Consider the following 21843-nt stretch of genomic DNA (forward strand, 5'->3'; position numbering starts at 1 on the left):
ATGTATTTAGTGTAGATAGACTGTAGACCAGTATGTATGTATGCTTCATTGTTATTGTTAACACATAAATAGAAAAAATACTTCGAATGTTAAAACAATGTTTCTATTATTATTATACCTACCTTGGTACCTACTGTTGGTACAAACACTTACACTGAACCTCATGTTCATAAAAAATAACGAAGTGTTCTAACACATTTTAATTAAGTAATATTTGAAATGATGTTACAATTTTTTTTTTTTTTTTTTATGTGATAGGAGGCAAACGATTATCACCTGATTACAAATTTTGATTTCATAATGGATGAACAAATTCTATAGGTATCCCGTTCAAATATGACTTTATTAAATATGCAAATGAAGTAAGTGCCTAGATAACTTCACTTGATTTCCCCACGGCATAATAATTTTCGAATTCTTGATTTATCAAACAAATCACGTAATCGAATAGGTATTCTATTAATGAAAACAACCATTGTTGGTTTTACCGTTGGCTTTAAACGTGGTGTCATTATGAGTTTTAAAACAGTCGACGCACTTTCAGCGGATATCCTAGATGAAAACTTCTTAAAAGTTTTTGAACCCTTACACTTTGTGCAAAAAATATTGGGCTTTCATCGGGTGAAGATAGCGTACAGATTTGTAACAGAATCGTCAATCAACTATAAATTCTACAGCTGTATTTTGTGGACCATTCACTCGATTAGCCTCATTGTTAATCTTAACTGTTCATCTATATTAGGTTCAGCCAAAATAGATGTATTGCTGAGACTTAGTCTGGCAATAAATGGGGTCTTCAATACCTTTATAGCCTGGCAAAATAACTTCTGCGATGAAGAGTTAAACAGCAAACTGTATGTGAAACTGCAAAAAATTGATCGCGAATTAAAAATGAGTAACGCAGTACTTTTCAACAAGAGGCTTACTGTACTGAGTTACCTAGTAACTTTTGCAGGTACACTTGCTTGTTTTACCTGGACAATAACTTGCAGCATTGTAGTGGCTCAACAAATTTGCTACTCAACTTTGCTCATCATGGCCATGTCAATAGCAAATTGTTACGAAATATTTTTACTATGGATTATATTATTGTTTCTGATCATTCGTGTAACACATGTAAATAATATTTTACGTGCTAAATTATCACTGTACACATCAGACACACCGACGGAATATAACAAAAAAGATTTGTGGACTGTCAATTCCTATGAGAAGTCCGAAAATAGCAAATACCAAGAATTGGTTTACAGTGTTTATAGCATTTTGGACACGCTGGCCGATGTCACCAAACTTTTTAGATTCCCAGTAAGTAACTATACTACCTACATTTCTTATCATCTATCTAATACTTGAGAGAAAATAAAAATTCTGCATGAAGACATAAGAAGTCACCAGGTTACGCTTACCTACAATATTTTATTTTGTGCAGGTTTTCGCATTCACGACCCAGGTGTTGCTTTGTAATTTGGCTCTAGTTCAATGCTATATAGACTCTGTCAAAGAAAAGGTGTGTATTCAAAAAGAATAGGTATCTATAACGTTTGTTCATTATACGTTACTAGCTGACCCGGCGAACTTTGTTCCGCCTTAATGGCAATAAATAACGGGATAAAAAGTATCCTATGTCCTTCTCCTGGCTCTAAACTACCTCCCTGACAATTTTCAGCTAAATCGGTTCAGCCGTTCTTGAGTTATAAGTGGAGTAACTAACACGACTTTCTTTTATATAATAGATTTTATAGATATAGATATAGATTTAGTCAAAACATTCTACTTACTCGTACCTAATGCAAGACAATTTTTTTACCTTTTGAAATATTTTTTCAGGTAGAGATTCGTGGCTATTTATGGGCTTCAACGATACCAGTACAAGTGTGTTTGGGTACGATCGTTCTAGTAATTTCAATCACCGCTGGATATCTAACTTCGAGCCTCGAAAGGACAAGGAAGCTTAGTTTGAACATAAAGTCGCTGTTAAACAATAGTAAGTTCAGAATTTTAGAATGATAATGTACAACCATCTTTTTAGGTGATTGGAATGCTAGGAGGACCACTCGGATGATAAAGGAACGCCGTGGAGGTTTTATTTATTTATTTATTTACTGTGACATTTGCGCCCCACGTTGGGCGCCAATGTCACGCTTAGAGGCTTTAGAAGCCTTAAAATGAATAAGTTAGATTTAACATTTTTAAAGTTTGTTTCGGCGATATCGCTACCGTTACATAGTAAGTGGGAGTAGGTACTCCACTCTTGCCCCCTGGCAGTGGTTATTTTAAATTTGGAAATTCATCAATACAAATTGATCTTTATCAGCCGCACCTTGAACATTACGATATTATAGGAAATTACTCTATCAAAGTAGATATTGGTAGCAATTAACAAAACTCATTAATTGTAGACAGAAAAAGGTATAGCACTTACCAGTTTTTAATCCAATAACTATTAGTATTGATTAAAATCATAGTAATTAAAGTTATGTATTTCTAATTCTTCATTTTAAATTACATAATCTGTAGTCTACTTTTGGACATCATAGATATCTAACCTCCGTTGCCTCACTTCATTGAAGTTAGTTAACTACTAGTATTACTTATTTGAAAACCGTAGGAGGTGCATCACGACTATTATCTTCTGAAATATCCTAATTTTATGCTTAGGCTGGCCTGTAGAATTTCACTATCAATTTTGCTTTCAGGTAAATCGAGAGACTATGCTAAGCAATTAATGCTATTACTAACCCAAGAGAGATGTGAGATATCGATATTCAACGTATTTATCCTTGGCTCCCGACTGCCGCTCCAAATGTTTGCTATAACAGCCACTTACACCATTGTACTGCTACAAATCTCTACTTTGTAATCATAAACATACACTATACATATTAGCTACAGCAAAATACGAATCTACTTACAATGATTGCTTCTGAGTACATATCCAAAAATATTCTAGATACAAATCTTTACGAAACTTTCTCGCTTGTACGCACCGTGCAATTTGTGCTTGGATCATGTAGAGTCGATGTCACAGATCGGTTTGTGTCTTTACCGACTGTATATCAAAAGATATATACTCTGTTAATGTTATTAATAGTTGCTATGTTGTATGTGGCCGTGCACTTCACTTATTTGTCCAAATATACCGTCAACGCCAATTTGCACAAAGGCGCTGTTTCCACGTTAGTTATACATTTCTTGGCCTATTTGTTTAACATTATCCATGTTCGATTCGTTAATAACATCCGTAACGTTGAATTTGTTATCTCCATGCAAGAACTTGATCGTTCTATGAAATTGGAACATAATAATTCTATCAATAGTATTGTCCGAAAAATAAGCGTTATTTCGACAACTCTGCTCACATTGGGTCTAATTGCCACTATTGTCACTGCAACAGTCTTTCTCGCCATGCCAGTTATGTTGATAGTAGTAACAATAACTCTAAGCGAAGTTACAAACATCTTGGATTTAAGTCATTGCTCTACTCTTATGGCTTACTACACCATTCGCATACGTTTTGTTAACTCTATAATCGACAACCACACGACCAGAATCAGCAAGTATGACTCATATGATACAATAATTTATTCGAAGAATTATATGCGGGAGTTGGCTGCAAAAACTCACGATCTCAGATATAGTGACACTGATATTTATTTGAAAGAAATCATCAAAAGCTTTTCCAAGTTTCGAAGTCTATACCAATTCCAGGTAAAACCTACTTACCAACAAAGATTTCAACTTTATTTAATTTGAACACGCACGCAACTCAGTTAAATTTCTGAATATATTTTTCAGATGTTAGTGTTTATCTGCAAAATGATAACAGCGGGTGCAATATATCTGCAAGTAGTAACAACCGGGTTACAATTTAATGTAAGGGACAAAACGCCGTAAATTATTTTCAATATAACATACTGAATAAAAACCGGCCAAGTGCGCAGTGCGCAGTGTAGGGTTCCGTAGTTGTCCTTCGTTACCACAATATACAGGGTGGCCCAGAAGAAAGTTCACTTTTGAAAATTAAAGAAAACGAAAACTGTACATGTTTATAGAACTTTAACTATACTCAACATCAAATAAATCGCACCTTCCGTGACGCGAACCTTAACGATTTTCTTCTGACACAATCATGGTGCCCCAACAATATTGGTGTTATTTGAAAGCCCAATAAATATCCTTAAAGAAAAACACATTTAATTTCTTAATAAATGATTAACATATACCATAAATGTGACTTGAAAAAATACCTCATTTTGGGCCCACCTATGGGATCAATTAGACCAATTTTTATGGTTATAAAACCAAATAATGATCTCACGTGTCCTCTTTAACAGATGGATAGCGATTAATCCCAACTTAACAGTTTTATAGCCATAAAAGTTGGCTCTAGCGTAACTACCTATTTTTTGAAGAAGTGACTCTGGATCCTTCTAAAGACACATTTTTGGGGTAAAAACCTTTCCTTTAATGCAATGAAGGTTAGAACTAGGCTTTTAAATGGTGCCAATATTGGTGGGAAGTGGGGAAGCATACGTTTGAAAATGTTTGTCGCGGGAGGTGCGATTTATTTGATGTCGAGTGTATTGCAATTTAAAGGAAATTTTATGCAATTTATTTTTAAATTTACCTTTATTAAATTACATCGCCCAGGAGATTTCCTTGACGCTTACAACATTCGATCAACATGTATCAAAATCTTGGAATGCGTTCGTTACAATTACCTCGAAATCTATTTTCAATTTTTTGCCGAATGCTCGGCTTCAGTTGCTGCATGGTTGATGGATTATAAAAGTATACTCTATTCTTAATGTAACACCACAAAAATGAATTTTCTGGAGTGAGATCAGGGCTTCCTGGTGGCCAGGAGATGTCACCCCTGCCTGAAATTATTTTTTTGTGGGAACATGTCTCTTACCATCTAAATGCTCTCATTTGAAGTGTGACACGTAGTCCCATCTTGATGAAACCAAGTGCTCCGGTCATAGCCTTGCGAATCTTGCAGCTTTGAAATCAAAAAGCTTTTCAGCCTACCTGTATAGCGCTCTCAAAAATTAATCATCCTTTCAATGCAACAAACCAATTAAGCAGGGGTAAAATCTCACTGCCTCTAAGAAGCGCTAATCTCATTCCAGCAGACTTCTTTTTGTGTGGTTACCTTATGAGCAGAGTATACTCTAATAATCCAAAAACTACCTAGCATTCATCCATCCTGAATCCATTTCGAGGTAACTCTAACGAAAGTTTTCCAAAATTTTTATGTATGTTGACCGAATGTTGTAAACGTCAAGGGAATCACATGTACGATAAAATTTATAAAAGAAAGTAAATTTTAAAATAAATTGCACTACATTTCCTTTAAATTGCATTAGTTAAAGTTCTACAAAAATGTACAGTTTTCGTTTCCTTGAATTTTCAAAAGTGAATTTTCTTCTGGGCCACACTGTATTTCAGAAGCAAGCATTACTTCATCTAAAGTCACTTTTAATATTTTCTTCTAAGGATTTTTTATAGGTATGACATTTTATAATACATGAGTAAAATGACTATTACTCTTAAACTAACTAATCTATCTTAACCGCTATAGTTTTCCTTGAAAGTTCATAAAAAGCACTATTATCATGAATTTTTTAAGATTTTTCAGTTACAGTTACAGTTTAGTTTTAGAGGGGGGGGGACGCCCTACTCGAACAAAAATTGGCACTTTAAACTTGAACATTTTGCAAACGGATCCCTCAATCGAAAAATGGTCTTAGAAACCCCTAAGCCATTTTAAAAGAGCTATCCAACGATACCCCACACGATGGGGTAGAAGAAGAAAAAAAACATCCACACTTTACATGTAGGGGAGCTACCCCAAAAAAAATTTTTACAAAATTTTATTCTAACGTTTTGTCGGCGTGATTAATATACATACCTCCACAAAATTACAGCTCTCTAGTCCCAATAGTTCCCAAGTAAAACCTCGGACAGACAGACATTTCGAAACTATAAAGGTTCCTTGTCAGGACTACGGAACCCTAAAAATGGAAATTCTTAAGGGAGGCCTTTGTCTAACAGTAGACGGACGTCCTTTGGCTGCTGACAGAAATATTGATTGATTAAATAACTAATTTATAATAACATCTATACATCAACCCTTTTAGTTGATCGGGATTTTAGAGTGGATAACAATTACAAGTTTCGTACTCAGCAACATGTGTGTAGCTCTCTTTATATGTATACGATGCGAAATATTCTTAAGGGAATTTAAAGAGACTAAGCAATTGTGTCTATCAGTGATGTCTGTTTACACGAATGGTATGTAATAACTAACAAAAGTAGCATAATAAATAAATAACGCTCCTGAGTCAAGTAAGTATAAAATCAACCTAAAATTGTCATTTCTTTATAGGTCCTATCAGAAGAAAAGCCAAGAAAATGCTTAGAACAATAGAGACCAACCCTCCTCGATTCTCTGTATACGGCATGTGGGATATCGAAGGAATGTACCTCATTCACTTATTTAGTACTATCACAACTATGTTTGTAACGGAACTGCAATTGTTGCTCTTGTAAAGTGTGTTTGCTTTCAAAATAAATATTATTGTATTTGAAGATTAATTTTATTACCTACTAACGGCCGCCCGCGACTTCGTAAGTTCGTACGCGTGGATCCCGTTTTACCCCCTTCATCTATCTTACGCGGTTTAGATTTTTTCATACAAATGTTTTTTCCCGCTACTCCCGTTCCCGTGGGAATTTTGCAATATCCTGTTGTAACTAAGCTTTATAGACTAAGAGCTAGTGAACGCCAGACCTACGTTATTTTATAAAGGCTGAAAGTTTGTCAGCGCATGCTCCCAACATAGCTAAGAACCATGGCCAAACATGAAGTTTGGGTAATGGTGGCTTTGGCAGACAGACGGTACTAAAGGTGTGTAAAATACCAACTTAATTACGTCAAAGTATAAAGGCTGATTTTTTGATATTTCCTTCAAAATGTTATTAGAAATGACGTCATTCATTGACAGACACCTACCATGGTGGAATCCCTTAGCCAGACACCTTAAAGTTCATGAAAATGTAGTCCTACTTACGTCATACTATAAAAGCTGATATTTACATAAAATATTTGAACCATCATTTGATGAAGTTTCCTCATCAGCCAGACACTTCTGATGGTTCCTTCGCCTTGCCAGACAGCTTTTAGGGTGGCTGAAAGTGCGAACGCGAGGCACTATAAATATTGTTTTTTGTACTTTTTCTTAAGTTACTCAAGTATTTTGAGTCTGTAAATCATCATCTCATGTTGATGAGCTGATGATGGAAGGTAAGTACAACTAACTCCTTAAAGCTTAAGAGTTGGAGGACAATTCTTTAACCAGTATTTATAAGTATAGTTTCTAAATTTATTTGGGTGTTTGCATCAGCTAGTCATCATCCCATGTTGATGGAAGGTACAACTCCTTAACGCTTAGAAGTTGTAGGATAATTCACGTCATGCTCCCCGGCGTAATTAAGTTGGTATTTTACACACCTTTAGTACCGTCTGTCTGCCAAAGCTACCATTACCCAAACTTCATGTTTGGCCATGGTTCTTAGCTATGTTGGGAGCATGCGCTGACAAACTTTCAGCCTTTATAAAATAACGTAGGTCTGGCGTTCACTAGCTCTTAGTCTATTAAGTTTACTAAGGTACCTGCATGCCAAATTTCAAGCGTCTAACTTAAGCGGTTAAGATTTTTCATACAAAAGAATTTTCCCGCTAATTCCCGTTCCCGTGGGAATTCCTAAGTATACTATAACCTGCCCAGGAGTATGAAGAATAATTGTACCAAGTTTCGTTTAAATCCGTCGAGTAGTTTTTGTTTCTATAAAGGAACATACAGACAGACAAAAATTTTACTTATAGCATTTTTGGCATCAGTATCGATCACTAATCACCCCCTGATAGTTATTTTGAAAATATATTTCATGTACAGAATTGACCTCTCTACAGATTTATTATAAGTATAGATGAGGATTGATTGAATTGTTGTAACATTATTCTTTCTATTCTTGTACAGTCAACAATACAAATCTAAGGACCAGTCAAAATATGTAGTCCGTGTAAATGTAGGTAAATGCTGTCGACTCTGAGACCGTATAATCAAACCTATCTCTACTTGTTGGAATACTGTTGCATTAATGTTGTATTGCCTAATAATAAATTATTTCTAGAGTGCAAGCCTAATCCATCAAGTCTTTGTTTTTGGATAGACAAAATCGATTACAAAGTTTTTACTAATCTAATTTTAGTCAATTACTTATTATTAAATTCGTAGTCAGAGTCGTGTCAAAATTAAGTTTCGGGATTTCATGAAAGATTTTTTTAGCGGAAACCCCTGCAAATCTTTTCTGCTTTTTCCTTTGTTTGTCGCGTCTCATTTCAATAACATTTTATGTGGGAATTAGATTATTCATTACTAGAAAGTTACAATGATAGGTAACAATCGATCTATCTATTAATTGCACGTAGTAGGACTAACTATTCTACTCATTTATTAGTGATAAGTAGGTCCTGTCCACCCCATGATAGATAAGAAAGCACTTAACAAAAACTCATTACAATGATGGACATTACTAGCTACCTTTTAATCCGATAAGTGTTATTATTACTGATAAAATCATTGTAGATAAAGCACTTTTTGTAAATTATCTTTTCTAAATTACGTTTATCTAATACAGACAGTTTACCTACATATCTCAAGCTGCAAGACGTTGGTATTAAAACTTGTAAGTTTGGTAATAGGTAGGTACCTAAGTAAGTAGGTGGTAAGTGGAGAGGAGGATCCCATTTACTTATAAATCACATTTTCTAATACTTAATCATACCACGTTTGTTTACAGATACATTGGTGAACTTCACAAATCGAACGTTGTTATAGCCTAAAACAGTAACAAAGAACAACTTGCTATACTTAACACCCACTTACGCTATATTTCTGCTAAAATAGCTACAACTCCCAAAATGATTGGACAAGAATACCTTTCCAAAAATATTCTAGACAAAAGTCTTTATGAAACTTTCTCGGTTTTACGTATATTGCAAGTCTTGTTTGGCTCATGCAGAGTCGATGTTAGGGATAGGTTCGTGTCTTCACCGACCGTCTACCAAAAGGCCTATACGCTGATGATAATCGTAATGATTGCTTTCTTGTACATGATTAATTTTGTAACTTATTTATACAAATACAGTGTAAATATCAACTTGTACCGCAGCGCGATAGGTACATCTTTAATACAGATCTTGATGTATTTTTTGAATATAATCCATGTTCGCTTCATAAATAACACCCAAAATGTCGACTTTGTCATCTCTATGCAAGAACTCGACCGTTCCATGAAACTGGAACATAATAATTCAATCAACACTACACTTCGCAGATTCAATACGATAACGACAATTTTGATTTTATCAATTTGGACAGTACTAAACACTATTGCTTCTATCTTTCTCGCTTTACCAATGATGTTAACTGTTGTAACGATATCGATAAGTGAAATTACAAACATGCTGGAACTAAATCATTGCTCTAATCTTATGTCATATTACACCATTCGGGTGCGTTTTATTAATGCTATACTCCAGAACCACTTGCCAAGTATCAACAAGTTTAACTCAAACGATTATTCTTATTTTTATCCTAAACAATTTATGCGCGAGCTGGCTGCAAAGACACACGATCTCAGATACAGCGCAACGGATATTTATTTGAAAAAGGTTATCAAGAATTTTTTTGAATTCAGAAATCTTTATCAATTTCAGGTAACTACATACTGGTGTACTACCTACCTACTTAAAAACTTGAGTCTTTTAAAATACTAGTGTCTATTCTTTACTAAAATAAGTACTAACCTAGCTACACACTTTTTTATTTTGATCAAATCCTCCAATCTTCGCAGGAAATTGCTAACTTTGATGTTTTTTCAGATTTTCCTCTTTACCAGCAAACTGATTATAGAAATTGCAATTAATTTGCAACTAGTGATAACAGGGCTACAATTTAATGTAAGATTTGTTATGTATTCCTGTTTCGCCTATGTTTATTTCATTTATGTTTGTGAAAGTATGACTATCCTATCTCAGAAAACTCGGGAGTAGAAATATATTCTGAAATGACGCGTCATATCACCTTTTTGTCTGTAATTGGTACAATTTTATTGTAATTGACGTTTTAAGGACCTATGACCTTAACTAGTATATTTTTCTTCTCTCTTTTATAGAAATTTAAATATAGTGATAAAACACTAATCAATTTTTATTAATTTATTTCTTTGTTGTGTTTTAGTTGATCGGGACCTTAGAATGGATAACCATTATATGTTTCACATTCAGCAATACGTTTATAGCTCTCTTCATATGTTCACAATGCGAATTTTTTTTAAGAGAAATCAAGGAGACTAAACACTTGTGCATATCGATTATGTCAGTTTATACAGATGGTATGTACCGACTTACACGTAGTGGTGATTTAGATGTATGCGCACAATTTATGTTTATGGCGCAAAAGTACACTATGCGGGGAATTGGCCATGTGTCGCCCACACTTCGGTGTGCGATCAAGCGCTTCGTCTCGATCAATTTTATTTACCGCATACTCGTAGTGTACTTGCGCCATTACACTTAGGCCCAGAACAGACGGTGAAACGCAACTGCAACGAAACTGCAACTTTCTGATGATTCTGATGAATGAAACTGAAAGTTTCAAACTGGTCGCGTCATGTGTGGTCTCTCAACGGACGCTATGGCAGAAACTTAGATGCAACTCAAAAGTAACTAGCAGTTGCAGTTTCGTTGCAGTTGTGTTTCACCGTCTGTTCTGGGCCTTACTCTATAAAAAGTTACTACTATTACAAAACTCTACCTCGATGATAATTTTGTAAGGGACATTCTCTTGGAGGTAGAAGTCTGATTGGAGTTTTCTCAAAAATCCATATGTCACATATTTGCAACATTTGTGTAAATAACTGACTCTTTAACAACTATTGGAATGATTTGTTACAAAAGCATGAGATGCTCGTAACTTTCTTTGATTATTTGCTACAACGTCTTCCAAAGGCAAGGGCCTTGAAACCTCTCTTGGATCAAATCTTGACTCAAATATAAGAGGAGAAAGTTGGAAGTATCAGGATTAATAGGTACCCTTAGATTAATAAAACCTAGATAGATAGTCAGTGCACGAAAGGTGAGGCAGATTTTAGTAAGCCAGAATGGCTTACTCGTAAACGTCACATGAACTGTCAAAGTGAAAAAATTTTATTAAAAAAAATAAAACCGACTCCAAAAAACCTACACTAAAACGTAGAAAAATAATTACTAATTACCTACTTATTTATTAGGACGAATTATTAATATTTATGTAGGTTTACCATGATTGATACTTCTGGAGTCGGTGCCAAGATTATGAAACATGTAAAGTTTGCCTGCACCGACTCCAAAAGTATTAATCATGGTATACCTACATAAATATTAATAATTCGTCCTAATAAATAAGTAGGTAATTAGTAATTATTTTTCTACGTTTTAGTGTAGGTTTTTTGGAGTCGGTTTTATTTTTTTTAATAAAATTTTACTTATTTCTTGCTTTTTAGTTAACTAATTATTACCTTGATGTTACCACTGAAGGTAGGCAGTACACTGAGACCAAAAAAAATTGGTTCATAATCGGCGGAGATATTGCGTATAAAAAAGTTCATCCCCAATTTTCCACCCTTGGGGGTGAAATATTTTCTTCAAATTCGCATGAAACCACCCTTTTGATAATACCTATTCAACAAAAAAATAATCGTTCAAATTGGTTTATAATCGGCGGAGATATTGCGTATAAAAAAGTTCATCCCCAATTTTCCACCCTTGGGGGTTGTTTTTTTTTATTATTAAATTTAAATGGGACCACCCTTGGGGTATTACCTATACGCCGAAAAAATATTTGTTCAAATCGGTTCATAATTGGCGGAGTTATCGCGTAACAAATATAGAAAAAAAAAAAAAAAAAAAAAAAAAAAAAACATATGGGTCGAATTGAGAACCTCCTCCTTTTTTGAAGTCGGTTGAAAATTGGTATACACGTCCGACGACTTTTAATTAATTAAGACGGTTTGTGCTGTGAAAGGGTGTCTAAATACATCAGAAAAACTAAAGAAAGTGACCAGTGTTACATTTCATAAGTAAGTACTACGATTCGACGCGTATTTTGCTTGAATTTGGCTTTCAAAAATTAAATACGGGAATGATACCAGTAACAACAAAATTTATTTCCCAATTGTTCGCCGTACAAATACACTTCCTTTTTTATGAAATCGAGACTTTTCAGTCGATTTATCTTATTGTAATTAGGTAGGTACTTTGAATTCAATAAATAAGTAAGTACATGATGCGTTTTGTTTTTGTTAGTTATAAAATAATTAAAAACGTATTAAAAATTTCCCTACTTTCGGGAAAATCGCCTTCACTGTCTACACTCCCCAACAAAATTGACACTAATGACATAAGATTTTTGCCTCACTCTTGACGAAGCGTTTGTATGAAGACTATCCATCTAGGTTTTATTAATCTAAGTAGGTAGGGCAGGTGACCCGGTTTTGGCCATTTTAACCTCGTAAGTCCCCGCGTACTTGTACAAGTACAAACTAAGCATAGTAGTTCAGACCTGACATTTAAACTACATAGCAAGAGTAACTGCCTAATGTACTTACCCAAGTACAAATTTTTCTTTCCCCATTTACCGGGTAGTTTTTTTACAATGGCAAAAATGATACGACCATACTCATTCAATACTCTATGGTCAATTCCGCCACGGTAGACAGATAACGTCAACTGTCAGTGTCAGTGTATTTTTTCGCAAAATGGTCACGCGGTCGGATTGCCGGCCGGCACGAGGATAGTTTATCTGTTTATATCAAAGTAATCTTTTGTTTTTTGTCTTGTTTTTTAAATGTATCAGTAAATATAAATTATAGTTTCTATAAATTAAACAAAATTTAAAAAGAAACTTAGTATTTTAGGAGGTTCATGAACGGTCAAAATAATTTGTACTTGATATAGTACGTTAGGCGTTGGTTACACAAATAATTGTATGAAAGTTGTATTAGGTATGAAATTAGCGATTTTTTTTCTTCAATGTTCATTACTATGTAATTTCTTTCATAGTATAGCTATGTCCATCATTCTTTTTTTATTTGAAATTTGACTTCAAGGGCTTACTTTTGCGTATAAAATGTTAAACTTAATTTTATTTTTTAAATTAGAATTTAATCTTCAAAGACAGCTCGTCCTAATTGTCGTCCGTTTCCATTAAACAAAAATAAATATATTTTTATACAGATACCAATTTTTTAAAAATGTCTTAATTTTTTTTATAACTTAATGTTGTTTTAATCTATCTACAAAATTTCATAAAATTTAAATTTATGCTTTTTTAAAAAATCACAAAAAATTAGTATGGAAAAATTAATTTTGGTGAAATTCTCCATATAAAACGCTAAGGCCAAATAATTTTATCTTAAAGACTGAATTTTATAATTATTGCTTACTTAAGTGACGTTTAGAAGAAAAATATGATTTATTTTAAATATTTAAATAAAACTATCTTAATAAGATTATTTTTTTTATAAAAAGCCTAACGTACTTACAGGAGTACAAACTATTTTCAATATTTTTCTTTTAAAACAGGTGCTAAAGATGCTAAACTTACAGTAAAAAATACAAAACATAAGGTAACGCTTAAAAAACTATGTAAAACCATCAATACTTTATCTCGGTCTGAAGCACATTTCTTAGTTTGTACTTGGTATAGTACATCCGGCAGATATGAATACTGCTGTTGAAAAAACACAGGACTTACGAGGTTAAGAATTTTTTAGACTTTGAGGCTATATCATTTTACAGTTTTTGTTATCACGGACTTATTTCTTGTAAAAAGTGATTAAATATATTTAGATCTAGCCTAAGGATACATTTTTTTTCATAATGATTCAATGGAAAAATAATCCTGTAGAAAAGAAAAAGAAATGGGAATTTGTGCCATTTTTGGCCAGCTTTGCCCCATTTCTGGCCACAGTCATGTGCCAGTTCTGGCCATCAAAATTCATAAAAAAAAAAAACTACTCGACGGATTTTAACGAAACTTGGTACAATTATTTTTCATACTCCTGGGCAGGTTATAGTATACTTAGAAAATCCCACGGGAACAGGAATCAGCGGGAAAATCCTTTTGTATGAAAAATCTAAACCGCTTAAGTTAGACGCTTGAAATTTGGCATGTAGGTACCTTAGTAAACTTAAAGCTTAGTTACAACAAGTAATTCCCGAAATTCCCACTGGAACGGGATTTCGCGGGAAAATCCTTTTGTATGAAAAATCTAAACTGCTTAAGTTAGACGCTTGAAATTTGGTATGTAGGTACCTTAGTAAACTTAAAGCTTAGTTACAAGGAATCCCCGAAATTCCCACGGGAACAGGAATTCGCGGGAAAATCCTTTTGTATGAAAAATCTAAACCGCTTAAGTTAGACGCTTGAAATTTTGCATGCAGGTACCTTAGTAAACTTAAAGCTTAGTTACAACAGGATATTGCAAAATTCCCACGGGAACGGGAGTTAGCGGGAAAAAACATTTGTACGAAAAAATCTAAACCGCGTAAGATAGATGAAGGGGGTAAAACGGGATCCACGCGTACGAAGTCGTGGGCGGCCGCTAGTATGAAATATAATATCTCAGCTTGAATTGAAATTACAATTAAGGAGATCAACATTAACCTATAGTATATGTTTATGCGGTTAGTACTGGAACAATTTTCTTTTCACAACACCGATTTTTTTAGTATTTGGTTTCGATGGAGGCATTATAATCGTAACTCTGAAAATGAATCGATTACTTATATCAAAACAGCTAAGTAATTAAATTGAAAAATCACGATAAAAACTAAATGGCCAAAAGTGGGGTTCTTCGTGCACCACTTTTGGCCAGTCATGTGGCCAAAGATGGGAAAATTCATTAATTCTGGCTCCATTAGTGGCCACCTCTCATAAACCCACTTAATAAACAAATAGCGATAAAATATCATTAGTACCACTTAGACAGTGTATTCTTTATTAAGGATTAACATAAACATTTAAAAAAATAAGAAGGATTTAGAAAATAATGATTGTTTACTCACCCGCTCGCCTTAGCCTTTTTGCTAAGACTTAAGGCTTGGTATTTCTGCTAAAGTAGGTATTTCGCGCTGTCAAAATCTGCGCGCGCAATACTTCGCCGAAGACAGCGCGCCAAAGAGCTCTCGCGGCTACACAGTATAGAAATACGCAGTTGGTTAGGTTAGGTTGACTTCCTTCCGTTCAAGCGTCACACTCACAGCACTTTCTAATACAAATCATATCCAAGTGATACAAATTAAAACAACTTTTAAAATTTCTGGGAATATATTTTAGAATCGAATAAATATAGAATATAACTGCCAAAGTAAACACGGTTCAAAGAGGCGTGGCGTCACCCGACCTTCCGGAAGTTCCGCGCCGGCTAAAAGAATTTCAAGATTACGTCACCCGACCTATCGGTAGATCCTCGGGAGCTTGAGCGATTGGAAAAACATTTTATGATCAGTTATGTTACTCGTAGTAGCGATTATTTAGAGCTTGGATAATAAATTATAGTTGTTGCAATTCACAAAGCTTTGCATGTGGTTAATTACATTAATCAGTACACGCATCAATTTTGTTCAGTCTTTTTGTTTATTAATAAATAAAAATATCATACTAAAATTGCATATATTTGTTTGTATTGGTCTGGGTGTTTTCTTTCCATAATTTATGTATAACGTATGTACGGGGCTCTGTATCGAAAATCACTATGAGCAATAAGCATCACACACGGTTACCTGGAGTGCATTACCGCAGCAAAAAGCTTGCCATCTTAAATGAACGGTATAATATCGAGGTTTCGTCAGTACAGTTGCGAACAAAGGTGTTTGTGTAGTGTAGTTGAGTTGAGAGGTCAGATTAGTGAAATAATAAAACGAACATTTTATTTTTTAAATACATTTTAAAAATAATTTACATTACAGATAACAATGAGAGGATGACATTGCAAGAGTGGTGCCAGTCCAGTCTTAAATCCGTTGATATATGCTGCATCTGCCATGTTTTTGGCTAAAAGATTCTTCTATCTTGCAGTTTAGACTTTTATTACAGACCTCAGACAGTATTTTTGGAAAACTTTTACGCATGGTGGAGGAAGGGACGCTCTAGAGACTCAAGTCTAGAAGGAGTCACATGAACTCCAAGTTTTAAATCCGTTGACATCTGCTGCATCTGCCATCTTTTTGGCTAGAAGATTCTTCTATCTTGCAGCTTAGACCTTTAGCTACAGACCTTAGACAGTATTTTTGAAACATTCTTACGCATGGTGGAGGAAGGGACGCTCTAGAGCAGTGGTTCTTAACCGGTGGTCCGCGGACCACTGGTGGTCCCTGGAGGCATTCTAAGTGGTCCACGATGTGCACTTGCACACCTTGGTCAAAACCACTTTTAACTGATTTTTGCAGTCAAACTGGTTTTGACCGATTATGAGGTGGTCCCTGACAAGACAGAAATTTGGTAAAATGGTCCCTCATGACTTAAAGGTTAAGAACCACTGCTCTAGAGACTCAAAACTACAAGGATACACACATGAACTCCAGTTTTAAATCCGTTGACATCTGCTGCATCTGCCATCTTTTTGGCTAGAAGATTCTTCTATCTTGCAGCTTAGACCTTTAGCTACAGACCTTAGACAGTATTTTTGAAACATTCTTACGCATGGTGGAGGAAGGGACGCTCTAGAGCAGTGGTTCTTAACCGGTGGTCCGCGGACCACTGGTGGTCCCTGGAGGCATTCTAAGTGGTCCACGATGTGCACTTGCACACCTTGGTCAAAACCACTTTTAACTGATTTTTGCAGTCAAACTGGTTTTGACCGATTATGAGGTGGTCCCTGACAAGACAGAAATTTGGTAAAATGGTCCCTCATGACTGAAAGGTTAAGAACCACTGCTCTAGAGACTCAAAACTACAAGGATACACACATGAACTCCTGTTTTAAATCCGTTGACATCTGCTGCATCTGCCATCTTTTTGGCTAGAAGATTCTTCTATCTTGCAGCTTAGACCTTTAGCTACAGACCTTAGACAGTATTTTTGTGAAAATTCTTACGCATGGTGGAGGAAGGAACGCTCTAGAGACTCAAGTCTACAAGGAGTCATATGAACTCCAGTTTTAAATCCGTTGACATCTGCTGCATCTGCCATCTTTTTGGCTAGAAGATTCTTCTATCTTACAGCTTAGACCTTTAGCTACAGACCTTAGACAGTATTTTTTATTATTTATTTGTGTCAGTGTGCTCTTCTAAAGAGTGTAAGACGATTGTATGTAGGTACTATTAAAATGTAATTTTAATTCATTGGTTTTGTCTCATATTTGAGGAATGTACTATGTATCATGAGTAGAGTCTTCGTTTAAAAGGATGCGAACGATTTAAATTTCAATAGGTAGACAAAATTGATAATTTTTAATTATCAAAAATTTTAGCTTTCTCCAGTAACACTGATATTATTATACTGTGACTCATCAAAGTCATCATTGTCAAAAATATTGACAAATCGCGAACTGTCACGACCAAAAAACTGACACGCGTCCGTCCTCCGTAAGCGCCACCGCGCGACTGATTGAGATTGTCCAAGCCGTCATGGACGATTTTTTCCACATTTTTTAACATAGTAACTAAATAAGACGCAATATAAAAATTTCATCCGTTAAAAGCCCTCAAGTTATTTCTGAACTTTAGTTTAGTAAAAGATTTAGAATCTCAAATCGCTTATTTTAAAAATAAAACCATAAATAGAAAACGAATAGAGGTAACTTTGGGAATTTATTCTATCGAGTCAACTACATCAAATCGTGTTTCCATCCGTTAATAGCCCTAGAAAATATCCTCAACTATGCCCAATAAAAATCTTAGCCTTTAATTTTACTGTTTAGTACCTCAAAAATGAAAAATGAAAACCTCATTTTCGCCATTTTCTCTGCTACCCGGCCTTAAAACAATTAACGCTTCTCAAAAAATAATGACTTGTTGGATTGAAGTGAAGCTTGACACATCAAAGCTGTTAACGCTATCAGTGTTGCTAATATTAGATATTTTTATTCCCGTAAACCATAGAGTAATATATTAGTCTTTGCCTTAGTTATAACGATTTGAAGTTCTAAATGGCCACAAAGGGGTCGGTGGCCACAACCGGGTCACTTGCCCTACCTGTTTAGGAGAGATTTCGACCTGAAATCAACATAAATATCTAAACCAGTATCTTTACAATTCTAGGTCCTGTGAGAGAAAAGGTGAGGAACATGCTTAAGACAATAGAGAGCAGCCCTCCCCGGTTCTCTGTGTATGGCATGTGGAATATCGAGGGGATGTTCCTCCTTCGCCTGTTTAGTATTGTCACAGCTATGATCGTTACGGAACTGCAATTGTTGCTTTTGTAATGTGTCTGCTTTTAAACAAATAAAAATAATATGTAGTAAAATTATTGCGTTTGATTTTGATTTACAGTATCACTTATATTTAGTGAGGCACAAACAAGTAGGATACGACTATAAAACTAAACTATAAAAAAAATGAGGCGCAACAAATATTAATATGGATAGCAAAATTCAAACTCAAATATTTTATTATTTCAGACTACAGTTGGTCCATGGGTTAGTACAACTGAAATATAACTTATGACTAGTGTTAATAACGTCAGGGTCTTGTCCGGAAAGAAATCATTATAATCATTTTATTGATGAGAAAAAGGGGGGTAAATCCTTCTCCAGAAGGCTATGCGGCACCTATATTAGGTACCAAGAAATAGCTACTATTTGTAGAAAAACGCTAGTGATCCGACCGTTTAATTACGCTTAGTAGAGTTATCGCTTAAACATTCATATACACCGATATATAAAATTACATACATCGTAATCGGAGCCTCATCAAATAAAGTTAGGTATTATACCTACATATTATAGCTATGAGTAGGTACATATACAGGGTGTTAGGTAAATGGGTATATGAGCCGACACTAAAGAAAGAAAGCTGCCCATATTGATGACACAGAAAACTAATTTTATATTGCAAAATTGCTTCTAAAACTATGATAAAATTCATATTTGCCAGTTTACGAAAAATCTATGACGAATATTCCACTGTCTAGTCTATTCTAACATTCAGTATTCGTATTCCATACCTACCCTTTACTTACAGGATGGACAATAATGGACATACAGCACCGGTTTCATCAACGATGAAATGATCCGCGACCACCTCTTCCCTCCTCCGAGCAATGACGTCATCACACTCATGTGTGGGCCCCCACCGATGATCAACTTCGCCTGTAACCCGGCGCTCGAGAAACTAGGTTACTCAGAAGACCTTCGCTTCGCCTACTAAGGTTATTCTTGTATGTAGAAACTGAGTTTACATCACAATACAGAAGTCCCAGTCTGGGTAAATAATTTTATTGACGCATTCAACCCAATAGAATAATAGTGCTGAATATGTTAATGCAAATGAATAAATAAATAAATAAACTTAAGCCCGTATTATGGAACGGTTCAAAATAATGTAAAATAAAACGTTTGAAACTTGATTTGAACTCTTAAATCAATTCGTTATCGCAGAAACTAACTGCATAAAAATGAAACCTGTGTTTATACACTTATCCCCATAATAATAAAAAGTTACACCTAGGATGAACTCTGGATTAAAATGACATTTCTATACTAAATGACAACTTAAGCCAGATTTCTACTAGGGTGTAACTTTTATTAAGGCTTGGTATTTCTGCTAAAGTAGGTATTTCGCGCTGTCAAAATCTGCGCGCGCAATACTTCGCCGAAGACAGCGCGCCAAAGAGCTCTCGCGGCTACACAGTATAGAAATACGCAGTTGGTTAGGTTAGGTTGACTTCCTTCCGTTCAAGCGTCACACTCACAGCACTTTCTAATACAAATCATATCCAAGTGATACAAATTAAAACAACTTTCAAAATTTTTGGGAATATATTTTAGAATCGAATAAATATAGAATATAACTGCCAAAGTAAACACGGTTCAAAGAGGCGTGGCGTCACCCGATCTTCCGGAAGTTTCGCGCCGGAAGAATTTCAAGATTACGTCACCCGACCTATCGGTAGATCCTCGGGAGCTTGAGCGATTGGAAAAACATTTTATGATCAGATACTCGTAGTAGCGATTACTTAGAGCTTGGATAATAAATTATAGTTGTTGCAATTCACAAAGCTTTGCATGTACCTAGTTAATTACATTAATCAGTACACGCATCAATTTTCTTGATTTTCGGTATGTTATGGTGACCCATAACTACATATTATTTGTTTGTACCCATAACTACATATTATCCGTCTCTTCGATAAACCGAACGATCGGACTCGACGGTTAACTATGTATGCAATTTTAGTATGATATTTTTATTTATTAATAAACAAAATTTATTAATAGAAGAATGCATGGTAAATTCAGTGAACTGCTCCTGAATCGAATGTACCTACTACTGCTATTTCTATCTATTTATTTATATTAACCGGCAGACAGTGGTGACTGAGTTTGTTGCGGCGCTTCTTCTCAGCACTTGCCAAATGTTGGTCTCGAAGCGCTGGTAGGGTAAAAAGATTATGAGACATGTAGAGGCTCCTTAAGAGCAAAATGACGATTTGTAAGAACTATTTATTAGTCTAAACAAATAAAGAAATTTTGACTTTGACTTTGACTTTGAATAAATAAAAATATCATACTAAAATTGCATGCATATTATTTGTTTGTATTGGTCTGGGTGTTTTCTTTCCATAATTTATGTATAACGTGTGTACGGGGCTCTGTACCGAAAATCACTATGAGCAATGAGCATCACACACGGTTACCTGGAGTGCATTACCGCAGCAAAATTTTTATAAATGTTGTGCTTTAGAGAGTCGAGAGTATAGCAGATAATTAGTCCATCGTGAGCAGAAATTTGTCCACTAATAGCAAAATTCGTTCAAATTATAGTTTTAAAGTTATTAGGAAAACACAGATTTTGCTGGACCGTTCCATACATAAGGCTTGCCATCTTAAATGAACGGTATAATATCGAGGTTTCGTCAGTACAGTTGCGAACAAAGGTGTTTGTGTAGTGTAGTTGAGTTGAAAGGTCAGATTATTGAAATAATAAAACAAACATTTTATTTTTTAAATACATTTTAAAAATAATTTACATTACAGATAACAATGAGAGGACGACATATTACAGACCTCAGACAGTATTTTTGGAAAACTTTTACGCATGGTGGAGGAAGGGAAGCTCTAGAGACTCAAGTCTAGAAGGAGTCACATGAACTCCAAGTTTTAAATCCGTTGACATCTGCTGCATCTGCCATCTTTTTGGCTAGAAGATTCTTCTATCTTGCAGCTTAGACTACAGACTACAGACCTTAGACAGTATTTTTGAAACATTCTTACGCATGGTGGAGGAAGGGACGCTCTAAAGTTTCAAGTCTACAAGGAGTCATATGAACTCCAGTTTTAAATCCGTTGACATCTGCTGCATCTGCCATCTTTTTGGCTAGAAGATTATTCTATCTTACAGCTTAGACCTTTAGCTACAGACCTTAGACAGTATTTTTTATTATTTATTTGTGTCAGTGTGCTCTTCTAAAGAGTGTAAGACGATTGTATGTAGGTACTATTAAAATGTAATTTTAACTCATTGGTTTTGTCTCATATTTGAGGAATGTACTATGTATCATGAGTAGAGTC

At 34.9% G+C, this 21843-nt stretch overlaps 2 protein-coding genes across 2 annotated transcripts in view; both read left to right on the forward strand.

Moving 5' to 3' along the window:
• Positions 1–171: 171 nt before the first annotated feature.
• Positions 172–18538, forward strand: LOC135073171 (uncharacterized). Its single transcript, XM_063967236.1, has 4 exons — positions 172–1305; positions 1430–1507; positions 1828–1984; positions 18374–18538. Exons 1-4 carry the CDS (start codon positions 463–465, stop codon positions 18535–18537), a joined length of 1242 nt encoding a protein of 413 aa, XP_063823306.1. The 5' UTR covers positions 172–462; the 3' UTR covers position 18538.
• Positions 12091–21843, forward strand: part of LOC135073169 (protein lin-9 homolog) — an 89101-nt gene continuing 79348 nt past the window's right edge. Inside the window, exon 1 of the mRNA XM_063967230.1 lies at positions 12091–12189. The gene's annotated coding sequence lies outside the window, so the exon portion shown is untranslated. The remainder of the gene's footprint in view (positions 12190–21843) is intronic.

Source organism: Ostrinia nubilalis, chromosome 7, assembly GCF_963855985.1.
Source record: "Ostrinia nubilalis chromosome 7, ilOstNubi1.1, whole genome shotgun sequence".
Taxonomy (NCBI): domain Eukaryota; kingdom Metazoa; phylum Arthropoda; class Insecta; order Lepidoptera; family Crambidae; genus Ostrinia; species Ostrinia nubilalis.

Excerpts from the sequence above, each read along its gene's own strand:
- LOC135073171 (XM_063967236.1), top strand. The coding sequence starts at position 463 with ATGAAAACAACCATTGTTGGTTTTACCGTTGGCTTTAAACGTGGTGTC. Across the intron at positions 1,306-1,429 it reads CCAAACTTTTTAGATTCCCA|GTTTTCGCATTCACGACCCA; the intron begins GTAAGTAACTAT and ends TATTTTGTGCAG. Across the intron at positions 1,508-1,827 it reads TAGACTCTGTCAAAGAAAAG|GTAGAGATTCGTGGCTATTT; the intron begins GTGTGTATTCAA and ends ATATTTTTTCAG.